Genomic DNA, 15593 nt, shown 5'->3' with positions numbered 1-15593 from the left:
TCAATCAATTAATCAACTTTATTGTCACAACACAATTACAGGTAACGGTGAGTTGAAACTCTTGGTTTATTACAGGTATTCACCACCAGCCATTAAAATGAATGACCAGAGGGGGTATCAACAGTAGAGTCATGGATGCTCCCATCCCCCCCCAGGAAATCGAACATTGCTCGTGACTTATTACAATATAGTTTCGCCCAACGTTTGATGTTCAGTTACACATTAACCCCGTGTTCATCATATGACTGTGACGGTATGAGTAAATGACACAGAGAGGGAAGTAATAACATGATGAGAGCGACGGGGAGGAAAAAAAGGAAGTGGAGGAAGATCAGAGACCCTTTCTGACCCCCTCATCCAATTAGAGGACTCCCTTGATCAGGGTTCTTCTGCTCTGTGCATTAAGGGGTCTACAGTACTACACACATGGGGGGGATCAGACCTCAGCAGGGTGTCTGTGTGTCTGTCTGACCTCAGCCCGTGATGTATTTATGCACTGATCTGGAATCAGAGACATAAGAGAGAGATATGACCTTTCATCTTTTTGTAGGGTAGCTTTCATGTAGTGTAGTCACACGATTCATCTTCTCCAGAGCTAGACCAATATATCGGTCTGATATATCAAGTCAGTATCGGCAATTATGCAGCCGATTTGTTCAGATCTTTAGCCACTTGAAACCTGGCATCCCTAATTTGGGCATGTATAGGCGAAAATCCTCTTCTCATCGCTAATCGGTGGTGGTCTATCTGGCATCTGGCGTCGGTCGGGCTCTAATCTTTATCCAAAATACTCGAGTGCATCTGCTTCCACATAACTGGTCGCCAATGAACATAGCGGTACAATTCAATCTAAAACGCCCCGCTGTCCTTCATCAGCCTCCTCACACGCATTCATAATCTACGCTCATATCCTCAATATTAGACGCTGGTGTGAACACATGGCGGGGCTGGAGGTGAATTATAGATTGGGTCACCAGATCACTGTGGGATTATAGTAGTGGACGCGTGCGTCACTCTCGTCACAAGACTGAGATTACAAAGCTTGGGTGAGCAGATTTTGGCTGGGGTGCTCCTCGTTAGCCCATTAATACCTGGAACGCATCTGTGTCACTTTAGATGTCTTTGGCTATTCAAAAATAGCAGATATACAAGCTCATAGCGCGGCACCGAGTGCCGCGCTATGAACTTGTAGATCTGCTATTTTTGAAAAATCGTGAAAAAAAAAATGTTTAGATTTTTTTCCAAAAACTGTTAGGATTTAGATTTTTTTTAAAGAATCGCCTCAGGTCTTAAAGGGTTAAGAGAGGGACGCCGCGTGGACGACTGACCCATTATCTCTGGCACGTGTCGGATTAGAATGATAGGATTCCCCCGTTTTTCCGATTGAGTTAATCTCCCTTCTTAATGACAGTCTAATCAAACATGGATTAGACGTGGCGGGCGTAGGGGGATGTGATGACATTGATACGATGGACTGCTAGACACTCAGCTGACGTTTTTATCGAGCCATGTGGGTCAGTGAGTGCGCTACAGTGAGTAATCTCACGTGGTGGACTGGTGACACACATCGTCTTGCGTCATTTATTCCAGTGACGGAACGGAATCACAAGTCGGCATGCACTGGGTTTTGCCAGAGAATAACTCGGGTAAAGCCTCTGACTGACTACTGTTGCGGAATTCAGGATCAGTCAGTAATTGATGAGGCAAGAGGAAACAATATTTCAAGGTGGTGGTGACATGAATTCATGGGGAGAAGTACGTTAGACACACACAGGTCCGTGGTAAGGTAGTTCTGCCAATGAACACAGGAGTTAGACCATAGTTATACTGTATATAGTGTCAAAAGGCCAAGTTGTACCATAAACTACCAAAACACAGGTAACAAAACAATAGCTATCAGGCATAAGCGACAAGCGTAGACATCTTGACTCTTATGACAGAGCAGAATATCAGATCATATCATAAGGCAAACTATGAACAACATAAGGCAAAAGTAAAGGTTGGATAAAGGCAATTAAGCATAGCTCCCATTGAAAACAATTGAAAACATATTCAGGAAATCATTTAATTTAATTTCAACCTTTATTTAATTCTCAGAAGACACACTGAGGGCTGAGACCCTCTTTTCCAGTGGTGCCGAGATTACAAGTCTGAGAAAAGCACAAACAATATAAAAATAAATACATAGAATCACATGAAACGGGTGCAAACGGGTGCAATTTAGATTGACCAAAGTTGATATATCGGACTGAAAGTCACCTAGGGGAACAAGAGAGCTGTACTTAAGCAAACCCTGTAAGGTGTTCCAGGTATGCAGGGCACAAAACTTGAAATCTTACTTTCCAAACTCAGTGGAGACATGCGGAATCTCAAGCATCAAACAGTCCTGAGAGCCTGTGTGATAGGCACTTGTTTTCCACTGCCAAAGATAAATAATGCCTTGGTGGACACATCCCCTACAGCCCAGTCCACGCCATTGATTCCTAATGCAACAAGTTGCAACTTGGGCTGTGTAACACATAACATCCATGATGCGGGGACAGATCAAGATAGTGGTGTAAAAAAGGCGGGAAGATGGTGGTCAAATAAAACACAGTGAGAGAAACCCCAAGAAAGGTTGAATAAAAGGTGTAATATAACATTGCTGCAGACGATATGACACAGGGTGCTGTCTAACATACTTAGTATCTGTGGTCAAGCAAACAGTCCATGTGTTCAACATGCGCTGCTATCTCCACCATCTTGACCAGCACGTGACAGCTTGACGAGCCAGCGTGCACGAGACATGATGTCATGTTTTTTTTCTCTCTAACCCACTAAGCTAGTTCTACAAACATCGTTTTTCCCCCCTTTTTTTTTACTAAGTCCTTGAAGTAGGTCAGGTTCAGAAATATATAATTTCCACATGCAGATGATTTCCTCTTTATGAAGGAATTACTGGGATTAAAATGAACCACCGTTGACCCGATAAACTCCAGCGTCAGTCGGTCACGTGCAGTAATATAGAGTGGAGGCTTTTAACAAGCCCACACATTCACATTCCCCATGGCCCCAGGTGATTCCAGACCATCGCGTGACTCACGCTGAGAGGCCAGAACTGCTGGTTGGACATGAAATGTGTAATCATGGGGTGATAATTCTGAGAAGACGACAAAGAGCACGCGAGAGAGAGAGAGAGAGAGAGAGAAGTCTGTCTAACCTACATTCTGTGTGGTGGATTCTATCACACTCTTTCTCTCTGTTTTTTTCCCCTCTGGTCATGTTGTAATGTGTTGTTTGAGTGTGTCTGCCTTGTGATCCATTAACAAATTAAGGTCAATGTTGAAGGGAAAGACCTGTTAATAGCAAAACCGGCCCTCATACACAACTCATTCTCACGGGGGCACGTGAGCGCCGACACAATACATTACTGTCCTCACACACAGTATGTCACTATAGAGGAAATTAGAAGCCCATATTCTTAGTTGGTTCTCAATCCTTGCGTAAAACAAAGTCTGGTATGTATGTGTATTTAGGCTACTAGGCTATGCTGTGTATTTGTATAATCTATTATGTTAAAAGCATTGGGAGGCTGTCTTCTCATAAGGACCACATACTGCGTCAAGATGTCGTGTCCAGTGTAGGCCTAAGTTGGCGGGTTTACCATGATTTTATCCCACTTTTCCTGTTACCCCATCTGTGGAGTCTCTACTGAGCACGTGTAGTGACTGGCATCCTGCTGGGAGCTGAGGGGGTGTTAATGCATCCCAGATGGGGGGAGGGGGCGTCTGATTATCTCTCTTGAGTAGATGCTGGACCTTTTAATTTAGGACTTTTTGTTATTTTGTGTGAAGTCCTGTCCTCCTTTCCCTGTATGCATGGTTGGCTATGGAGTATGGAGTCCCCAGCTGAACCGCTGCAGTAAAAATCTGGCAACACAAAGCAAGGCTTTGGTCGTTGCAATCCTGCAATTTCGATATTTCAATCCTTATCCGCTCGCTGCAGCCATTAACTCACATTATCCAGTTAACCGCTGCTTTAACCCATTAAGACCTGGAACTGTGTCATTTTTTGATTTGAGCTAAAAAGCATGATTTTACACTTTGGGCTATTCAAAAATAGCAGATATACAAGCTCATAGCGCGGCACCGAGTGCCGCGCTACGAGCTTGTAGATCTGCTATTTTTGAAAAATCGTGAAAATGTGTGCAAATCTTTGAATATATATATTTTTAAAGCGAACATTTTTAACTCAAATCGTTGCTTCTGGGGGGTCCCTGGAACAAAATATTTTGATGGGGGTCCGCGGCCAAATACATATCATTTTGGGGGTCCTTGACATGAAAAAGTTTGAGAACCACTGATATAGAAACATACGTTTTTCAGAATTCTGTTGAGATTTAGGAGACATGTAGAATCGGCTTCAGGTCTCAATGGGTTAAGGAGGACTGTATCTCTTTAGGAATTAAAGCGATTTGGAACAAATGAAATATGAACTCAGAAGCCTTCAAAATCAGTCTATTTCTATGTCTCTGTGTGTGTTTCAGTTCCACCCCTCATATAATTTACAAAGTACTTGTATGAATGATGACTGCTCACTGCTCCCTCTCTGAACAACTCCCAGATTTCTAACCCAGCGTCTTTTGTGTCTTCTTCAGGCCTTTGGACAAGCCTACTCCAACCACAGGAAGGTGGCAGCGGACGGGGAGAGCCGCGAGGAGTGTCTGATCCAGGAGTCTGCCTCTAAGGAGGCCTACTACGAGCAGAGGGTCCTGGAGCTGCAGGCGGAGGTCCGCCAGGCGCGCAACATCCTCACCAACACCCAGTCTGAGAACGAACGCCTGGCTACCATCGCCCAGGAGATGAGAGAGGTAAAGACCAGGGGTCAGAACCGGAGTGCTGAGTCTCTGGATGAGAACATTTAAAACGTTTGCCATTTTGAGAAGGACATTTTTTATTTGTTGTCATGCTCTCTTTGATGTAATCTGGTTGCCAGCTGAGCCATGTTATCTGATCCGACTTTCATTTCATTCAGCCGGTTATGGTATGTATGGTGCATTTATGAAGCACCTTTCTCCAAAGTGCTTTATATGTGCATTACATTCGCCCAATTCACACACACATTCACACACCAGCGGTGGAGGAAACCATGTAAGGTGCCAACCTACTCATTGGCAGTGGTGTAAAGTAACTACCGGTACATTTACTCAAGTACTGTATATTATTATGTACAATTATTTGAAAACTTTATTTACTAGTTACTTTAGTATAAATTATAAATAGTATAAATTAGTATATAATAAAACATACATTAACCACTTTAGCCCTATTTTGTACATAGGCTATTTGAAAATAGCCGATCTACAAGCTCACAACGCGTCGCATCGCGCCACGTTGTGAGCTTGTAGATCTGCTATTTTCAAACATTTTAGTACTTTTACTTTTGTAAGTATATTTCGATGCCAATACTTTTGTACTTTCACTCAAGTAACATTTTGAACACAGGCCTTTTACTTGTAACAGAGTATTTGTATATTCTGGTATTGCAACTTTTACTTAAGTAAAACATTTGAGTACTTTTTCCACCACTGCTCATTGGGAGCAGTTCAGGGTTCAAATTGGAAGGTTCCTGGATCGAACCTCCTGAGTCACTGCCTTGCACTATCCACTATTGTAGGGCACATGCTGTAGTCTGATCAAGCTACCTAATAATCCTGACCTGTCTGTACTAGCCCTGATATACCTTTACTTCCCAAAGAGAGCATCCCCTCTTACAATGCAAGATCTTATCATCACCGCTGTGATAGCGAGCCCAGGCAGGACTATTCATACTGTAACCCTGATCATTTTTGGAACTTGTGGTGCGGGGGAGGGGGGTGGTGGTGGCGGGGGAACAGGCTCCATGTGTTCAGTTGTGGTGTGGTGTCTTCAAGGGTGGAGTAATGATTAGAGGGTTAGTAAATACAGAGGCATTTTGTTTTGCCCATGAAGTTTGAACCTCGTCAAGTGAAGCACTAGTACGTTGCACGTTTTAATAGGGCTGTCACGATTACAAATTTAAAGTTGACGATTAATTGTCCCTCAAATAATTGTGATTAATGATTTAATTGTGTGTTTGGCATCAAACATTGGAACATATGAAGCCTTTTAGGCTTCATAAATAAAAAATTGCACCGGGCAATAACTGAAATATACAAAGAAAGTATTGACATGTTTAATAATTTGATACATGTAAAAAGAAAAACAGAAACAGCTGATCTACAAGCTACAACGCGTCACAAAGTGAGGCGTTGTAGCTTGTAGATCTGCTATTTCTGCTTTTTTTATATTTGAAAATGTGTGAAAAAATTTCAACATGGACACGATTATGCAAAAAGAATTGCGATTATCTCAAATAATTGCGATTAGACAATTATGTAATAATTGTGAGAGGCCTACGTTTTAATTAATTTACTAATAGGTCCACCGCTGACCGTATCACAGCTCCACATTCCACATTCCTGTGTTGAATCTGCTGGTAGTGTGCACCCTACCGTCCCATACCGCCCAGCCCACACATATGACTAAAGCCTCATTTATATACTTGTATGTGAGCTTGTATACGGCACGCAACCAAGTAGAAAGCGGCTCTAGCCCTTCCATTGTAGAATCACTGCACAAATTCTTCAACTTAACACCCGCTTCCGATATGACAGCACAGCACTCATATATTTATTCTACCCTCTCAGACAGTACCAGCCATCATAATGGAAACCGCTATTGTCTGTGCCCCACTTTAGACATTGTCTTGGTAAATGGTCTACATTTTCTATGGCGCCTTTTATCCAAAGAGCTCTACTGGGTGCGCTGCATTCACACACACACACACACACACACACACACACACACACACACACACACACACACACACACACACACACACACACACACACACACACACACACACACACACACACACACACACACACACACACACACACACACACACACTCACATACCGATGGTGGAGGCAACAATGCAAGGAACCAATCTCATTGGGACCAGTTAGTTAGTTCAGTGTTTTACTCAAGGATACTTCAACATGAAGCCAGGAATTGCCTGGGATTGAACCAGGAACCTTCCGGTTGTTTACTAAATGGCCACTCTAGTACCTTCTGAGCCACTGCCAGCCCCTTTGCATTGTTCTGTCACCTCCAATCAAAGCTAATTGACCCCATTCGAAAGAGAATTAGAACACAGAGCCGTGTGTGTGTGTGTGTGTGTGTGTGTGTGTGTGTGTGTGTGTGTGTGTGTGTGTGTGTGTGTGTGTGTGTGTGTGTGTGTGTGTGTGTGTGTGTGTGTGTGTGTGTGTGTGTGTGTGTGTGTGTGTGTGTGTGTGTGTGTGTGCACTGTGCGTGTTTGGCGCTGGCGATGAAGGGATTGAATTAACAGGGCTCCAAAGGTTGAACCCCCTGTGAGTGCGGTCAGTCCGGGGGCTTTGAACCAGCCTGATGGAGAGATGAGAGAGGGCTCCGCTGCTTCCTTTAGAAGTGTGCCTTTGATGTGTAAAAGACCCCTCTGACAGGCCAGGTCAAGACGAGAATATTAAGGAGATGTTTCGAAGCATCAGCTAATAACAAGAGGCAGTAGAGTCTGTATTGCACCGCATGCTTCTAACTCGACTCTATTTGCTTTACTTATTTTCCACTGCAGATAGAACTAGGGGACTCAGTGTTGATTTCGTCAAAACTATGACGACCTTTTTTCACTGACGAGAACTAAATAAAAACTACATAATAGTGAGTGGAGAAGAGATCCAGTAAAACTAAAAGACACGTAATTTTATGTTTGGTTGTGCTCTGGTTTTGCGCTCTGAAAATAGAAGATTTACAAGCTCACAATGCGTCGCGCTGCTTGTAGATCAGCTATTTTCAGCATGCAAACAAGTGTAAAATCAGCCATTACGACGCCATCAAGGCACCGCCAAAATACATTTTAGTCGACTAAATCAACTGTAGATTTGGTCGACTAAAATCTGATGTTATTTAGTCGACTAAAACTAGACTAAAACTAAAACATTTCAGATGACTAAAATATGACCCAAAAAAAACTAAACAGAAATTAGGGAAGGAACAGAAAATAACGACCTTTAATGACTCCACTATTAAATAGGTCAGTTTCTACTCAGGCCTTGGTCTTAGTGGGTATGAGACAGACTGGCTTGATTGGGGACAGTTTTTTGGGGCTATTCCAAACGGCGCTCGTCTCGCTTGTGTCCGTACCTGATGTGCCCACTAAGCCTCCTCTGTACAAGCACACCAGGACCATTACTCCCTGCATTAAGAGCACATGATCCCCCTTTAACCCATTAAGACCTGAGGCGATTCTTAAAAATCCTTAAAAAAAAATGAAAGAAATCTGAAAAATATTTTTCAATATTTTTCAAAAATAGCAGATCTACAAGTTCATAGCGCGGCACTCGGTGCCGCGCTATGAGCTTGTATATCTGCTATTTTTGAATAGCCAAAGAAATCAAAAGAGACACATGCGTTCCAGGTCTTAATGGGTTAAAAGGACATGATTCCTCTTAAAAGTGCAACTTACTTACAATAAAGTGCTTTTCAGCATCTTCTTTATTAAATCAAGAGGGACGGGTAAGTCACCAGTTCTTAGAGTTAAAGTGTTATTAACCATTTTAAACCATGACCGAAGTCTCCCAGGGCTCTATACTAGGCCCCCTACGTTTTTCCCCCCTCAACACTAAATGTATTTGCCAAAAATCAGCAGATCTACTTCTAGATCGGCTGTTTTCACAGAATGTTCATCCCAGAATAGTGGTTAAGTCAAGAGACACGGTCTCCACTGCATATCTTAAGTCAGGCGTCTTCAATGTTTTCAGGCCAAGGACCCCCTAGCTGAGAGAGAGATGAAGCAGGGACCCCCTCTATATTGTATAAAATTGTGTTGCAGATTAAACTATTTTTTTTATTAACTTGGTCTGCTCTTTTTTTCCCCTATAAACCTATACCTCTTTGCCAAAAATAGCCGATCTACAAGCTCACAACGCCTCGCAGCGCGAGGCGTTGTGAGCTTGTAGATCTGCTATTTTTGGCTAAAGTTCTCCTCAGAAATGGGATGCTAGTGGTTAATGTAAAAAATATCATATCACGCAAAGATTTGGCGGCCCCCTGTAGTAACTCTGAGGACCCCCTAGGGGTCCCGGACCCCCTGTTGAAGACCCCTGTCTTAAGTGACAGGAGTCACTGGTGCTGTGTTTTGGTGTCACGTTCGCAGGTCATTCTGCAGATGCTGTGACCCATTGTGTGACCACACACACACACACACACACACACACACACACACACACACACACACACACACACACCCAGTGACTGAACGCAGTGCCACCGCGGCCTCCTGCCAGCTCTGATTGAGGAGATACAAGAAGGGACGCGGGTGCTAATCGTTCTTGTTGTGCATGGGAGAGATAATGACACTCTTCCAGTGGCATTTGTATGGGTGCTGCTAGGTGGCGGGCGAGTGTGGCAGTCGGATGGCGGAGGGCACAGAGGACACTGAGGCTGGCATTGTAGCCATGCCTCACTGAAAGGACCCCTTTGTCACCCTGGTTTCAGATTAGTCTGAATGCGGTAGGGAAGGAGAGAGGAGAGAGGACAGTTAGGGTAGAGAGGGGCCTGACACACAGAGAGAGAGAGAGAGAGAGAGGGAATGAAATTGGTTTAACCCATTAAGACCGGGAACGCATATGTGTCATTTTCAGATTTCTTTGGGCTATTCAAAAACAGCAGATCTACAAGCTCATAGGGCGGCACCGAGTGCCGCCCTATGAGCTTGTAGATCTGCAGAAAATATATATTTTTTGCAAATCTATATATTTTTTTAAAGCGAACATTTTTAACTCAAATCTTTGCTTCTGGGGATTCGACAGTTTTTTTTAAAATAAATTATGTTGCTATAATCAGTGTTTCTCAAACTTTTTTATGTCAAGGTCCCCCAAAATGTATGTATTTGGCCGCAGACCCCCATCTCAAAATTTGTTGTTCCAGGGACCCCCCAGAAGCAAAGATTTGAGTTAAAGATGTTAACTAAACTAAAATAGCCCAAAGAAACCTAAAATGACACACAGATGCGTTCCCGGTCTAAATGGGTTAAAAAAAGAACGAGGGAGAGAATCCGTTAGAGGAGAGAAAAGGCTTAGCGAGAGTAAATAAGCCACAGCGGTGCCGACGCCACGTTTTTTTCTGGGACAGCTCGGCTAATCATATTGAGTGACTCAATTTTGTCATGAAATGGAGCAGACGGTTGGGTTGTTCTAACTGTAGCCTTTTGTGTTGAGGCTTGTTTTACTCTCCGCTTACATATTATCTACAAAGACTGTTGCTCTGGTTGGAGTAAAGCACACGGCGGGAGCAGTATAGTATGGCTTTAACCCATTAAGACCTGAGGCAATTCTTTAAAAAAAATCTAAATCCTAACAGTTTTTTTAAAAATAATGTAAAAAAAAAAATTCAAGATCTTTCAAAAATAGCAGATCTACAAGCTCGTAGCGCGGCACTCGGTGCCGCGCTATGAGCTTGTATATCTGCTATTTTTGAATAGCCAAAGAAATCTAAAGTGACACAGATGCGTTCCAGGTATTAATGGGTTAACACAGCCTAGACCCCAGGCCTTATTTGACGTGGAGAGTAGGAGACTACTGCAGTATATTATGTTCCTTATGTGATTTAAGGTAAATAATCTGTGGTAGGACTGGTTCATAGGCTGGTGAGAGTGAGAGTCCACTTGATAATGTCTCATTGTTGACCCCACTCACCCTGTTAAACACATCACCATCAATCACCAGACAGTACAGTCTCTCTGTCAGTATACAGCCTTGGTGGTGATGGGTTTATTTAATGTTTTACTGGGTGTTGTTTTTCTTCATTTGTGTGAACCAGACAGAATGAACGCAAGTAAAGCCAACAATCAATTGCTTATAGCTATTCGTTAACTGGATTGTCAATGTTTAACGGTTTTGTTGGGTACATATATAAACCATATAATCCTCCCCTGTAGTCACTGTCAAGCATAACCCTTCCCTATGGTCCCAGACCGAGCGTATAGTATAGGCCCTGGAGGCTGATCAGCCCCGTTCCCGTGCCACGGTGCAGTCGACAGGATTAGAGCCCACACAATGAGGCTGTAACATTGTAAGGAGGCGCAGACTAACGGGCGTGACTCCATTAAATCCAATCTCATGTGATGAGAAGGAGTGTGTGTGTCTTCGCCGAACAACACTACTGCCTACAGCTCCGTGCAAAGCGGAGATTCCCTTTGCCAGCGTCTGAGAGGGATTTAGAATGGTGAAAAATGTAAGGATCAGTGCAGTCCCATCTGTCTGTTCTTTGCTTTCTATTCACACTTTTGCATGAATCTATATTATCTCCACAATAGTAGTATCACTCAAACATCTCTCTCTATTTAACTGCACAGTAGGATGATATGCTGTAGGGCAGGGGTCTTCAACAGGGTGTCTGGGACCCCTAGAGGGTCCTCAGAGTTACTACAAGGGGGGCCGCCAAATCTTTGTGTGATATGGATTTTTTTTTAACCACTTCAACTAGAATCCCTATTAAAATTTCTGAGGGGAACATTAGCTGAAATTAGCAGATCTACAAGCTCTACAAGTAGATCGTCTATTTTCGGCAAAGAGGTTTGGTGTAGAGGGAAAACAGAGCAGATCAAGTACAGAGCCAACGGTCAAGTTCACTAAGTATTGATGGTTTCAGTGGTTAAATGTCTGAAATAAACAAAAAACATTAATTCCTACAACACTGATAGTCTTTGAAGCTATCTATGAAATCTATGAAAAGGTTTAATCTGCAACACAATGTTATACAATATGTAGTGGGGGGGTCCCTGCTTCATCTCTCTCTCAGCTAAGGGGTCCTTGGCCTGAAAAACGTTGAAGACCCCTGCTGCAGTGGGTGGAAAAAGTACTCAAATGTTTTACTTAAGTAAAAGTACCAATACTGCAGTATAGAAATACTCTGTTACAAGTAAAAGTCCAGAATAAAAAAATCACTTGAGTAAAAGTACAAAAGTATTGGCATCAAAATATACTTAAAGTACCAAAAGTAAAAGTACTAAAATATTTGAAAATAGCAGAAACACAAGCTCACAACGCGTTGTGAGCTTGTAGATCGGCTATTTTCAAATAGCCTAGGTATAAAATAGGGCTGAAGTGGTTAATGTATGTTTTATAATATCATAATTTATATCTGAAAATGAACTGGTAACTAAAGTTTTCAAATAATTGCCTCTGTGATGTAGTGGAGTAGAAGTAAAAGTATTGGAAATTGGAAATAGTAATAGTAAGTATTAAGTATAAATACCTCAAAATTTTACTTAAGTAAATGTACTCAGTTACTTCCCACCACTGCCCTGCTGTAGGGTCAACTCGTTGCGCGTGTACAGTAGCTTGCCCTGCGCCATATGTTTTCAGCTGTCAGCCTCTACCAATCCCATTGTTGGGAGCGGTTTATCCCCCGGACAGTATATACAGTGGGGTCTTCTGCTTTTGTCAATCACTGTAATGAGGAAGTCATTCAGCTGTTAAACGTTATTGGGTTTTTTCCGCCTCATTGGCACTGTGAATAGAGCTCTTAGCCATTAAGCATCTCTGCTAATTTCTTTATTACCCTTCAACCCGATGGATTATGGACCTGTCACTGTCATATAGGAGGGGAGGAAAATAAGCTCTTGTTGAGTGAATTAGAATGAAATTGTATAGAAGTCCTTTTGTTTGTGACGGTCTGGAGGTGGTCTAGAGGTGGTCTAGGGTCAGTGGTTCTCAACCTTTTCAGGCCACGAGCCCCCAAAATAATCATATTTGAACTGGGGACCCCCCACTCTGATAGGAATTTAGGAGCTGAGGCATTATATTTGGTTTGATTCGGTTCCACAGATAAATATTGTGAAAATAGCTGAGCTTGTAGATCGGGATTTGATGTCTTTCTTATATTATTTGACAATTTGGCCAATGTTTGACCAGTTTTTATAGTATAGTTAGTTGAATGGTCTTTTTTCTTGTCTTTTTTTCCTCCTCTTTTTTGAGGTATTGAAAAGGTCTTAAAAGTCCTTACATTGTCATCTGGGGACCCCCCAAAATCATGTGGGGACCCCGTCAGGGGGTCCATACCCACAGGTTAAGAACCACTGGTCTGTGTGGTTGTAGAGGAGAGGATGAGGAGTGAACTGGAGGGTGTTCTGGAGAACCCCTCGCATCCCCTCTATGATGAGCTATAGGGAAGAGGAGAATCCTGTTCAGCCACAGATCGAGCCAGCTTGACAGTCCTTTCTGCCAGTAGGCAGCCATCAGGCTCCACAACCAAGCTTAACCCCATATGATAACCTCCAGCATGGATTATGCAGGAGGTTTTTATGCAGGAGTTTCCTAGGCTACTAGGATGTCCATTGCCAAAATTCAGATATTCAATGTTGATTCACATAATAATAACAATAAAAAACGTAATACAATTATTATTATAGCATTTTTATATAGCATATATATTTATATAGCATGTTGGTGTTCTCACTTACACTTAGATTTGGTCATTTAGGTCCATTGTGCCATAATCCAGTAAGTAGCTCCCCTATGCATGTATTCATGTGGGAGATTAGCCTATGGAACAAATCCAATTGACCTATATTACAAAATGTACAGTAAGTGATAACGCCACTATCAGAATAGAGTTTTGATGAAGTGTGCTACTGTATGCTTTGTGCTATTTTGAGATGTTAAGTGTGTTTCGACAGTCGACATTTGTCACACGTTTTGAGTTTGTAGATTGGCTCTTTTTGCTTTTCGACTCACAACAAAGTGTATAGGGCATTGAGGTATTGAAAAGGTCTTAAAAGTCCTTACATTGTCATCTGGGGACCCCCCAAAATCATGTGGGGACCCCGTCAGGGGGTCCATACCCACAGGTTAAGAACCACTGGTCTGTGTGGTTGTTGAATTAGTACCGTAGTTATTCACAGAAAGTCAGAAACATGATCTGGTGTCCTGAATGGAATGTGTTTACTTGGGTGATTCTGCTTTAAACGTCCAGATGTTTTCTAGCCTGCTGTTTAATCTGGACCCCCCCCCAGCCTAACGATCACTGTGTCAGTGGTTCGACAGATTGATGGTTATTTTTAGCTCCATCTCCCAAAGACATTTAGAAGATTTGCCATTGATCCCTAATGGTGTTTTGTCTTTTGGGCTCAGCTTAGACGAGGAGACCCTGAAAGCGTGTCATATTTGATTTGTTTTTTAAGCCCTCCCGTCCATCCAGCGGCTACAAAGTAGTTTTTCATGCTCGATCGATGACATGGTACTAAGTCAACAGCTCTCAGGCGTACAATCCATGCTCCAAAATTAACACACACACACACACAGACACACACACACGCACACACACACACACACCACATTCACTCCAACTAATGCGTGCCAACATGCTCACGTTCACAGTTTTCTACTCTCACCTAAATGACCTCAAGGCATGCAACAGCATCACTGATTCGCATGCATCACTGTGTCTCTCACGCAAGCACACACACCAGCACTCTGAGAGAAACACTTTTCACTTTATTTGTCTCATTGGAAAACCTTATGACCTTGACTGTGTCTCACCTCCCCCCCCCCCCGTTCCCTAATGCATTGTGGGTAGGTTGTATAGAGTGACACCGCTTGCAGCAAAGAGGAGGATAAAAGGAGATCTGCTTTCACTCCGACAGCCCCAGAGGTTCATTATTCCTCGGCTCTAAGGTTTGATTTATACTTCGTTGTGGCCGGTGTGGCACACTGAGAATAGCAGATCTACAAGCTACTTAAACCGTATAGACAGTACTTGGGGGCGCGCGGGTGGTGCAGGGGTAAAGTAACCTGTCCACTAGTTGCGGTGTCTAGGGGTCCAATTCCACCGCAGTGCATCCAGCTTGGACGAGCATCTATATCAGTGGTTTTCAACCCTTTTCATATCAAGGTCCATTATTTATTCGGCATTTGAGCCACGGAACCACCGTTTGATTTAGCCTCTCAGACCCCTCTCAGACCCCAAAACTTAGAATATTTTGTTATCATTGGATACTATTTTGTCAAAATAACAATTCTTCTACATTCTCTAATTGTGTAGACTTCTTGTAAATTAAGTAATGCAGGTGTTTAACAATAATTTAAAGAGCTGGTGCCATGTTTTTGCACTTTTTCTGTTTTTCATGTGTCTATGAGGTTGATAGAACTTCATAAAGCCCCCCGGTGGTGTTTTTATAGTGTTTTATGTCTTCTCTGACTATTTGGAGTTTCTTCCTGGAGGCTGAAACCTTGAGGGTCAAACGTGCCAATAGAGAAACAGCGCTTTAGTGACATCACAAAGCCATACCCTCCCCCTCATTATCATAACCCAACAGGTGTGGGCATGAGGAGGAGGAGGGACTAGGACAGGTGGGTGGTGCTAAGGTGGTGGAGGAGGTGCTAAGGTGAGAACCAGGTATACTTAATGAACTGGAGGCGTGTCCACATAAAAACATAATTTTAACAATTTCTGTACACTTTTTTTTTGTTGAAAAAAATCCTTACATAATAATAAT

General features: G+C 42.7%; 1 protein-coding gene across 1 annotated transcript in view; it reads left to right on the top strand.

Moving 5' to 3' along the window:
* LOC308096883 (protein bicaudal D homolog 2-like) overlaps nucleotides 1-15593 on the top strand; it is an 87805-nt gene that overhangs the window by 33253 nt on the left and 38959 nt on the right. Inside the window, exon 2 of the mRNA XM_080444390.1 lies at nucleotides 4637-4849. Coding sequence (XP_080300516.1) covers nucleotides 4637-4849 — 213 coding nt within the window. The remainder of the gene's footprint in view (nucleotides 1-4636; nucleotides 4850-15593) is intronic.

This window comes from Gymnoscopelus braueri (genome assembly GCF_963280865.1).
Source record: "Gymnoscopelus braueri genome assembly, chromosome: 12".
Taxonomy (NCBI): domain Eukaryota; kingdom Metazoa; phylum Chordata; class Actinopteri; order Myctophiformes; family Myctophidae; genus Gymnoscopelus; species Gymnoscopelus braueri.
Note: the sequence above shows the minus strand (reverse complement) of the source record. Positions and strands in the feature narration are given on the sequence as shown.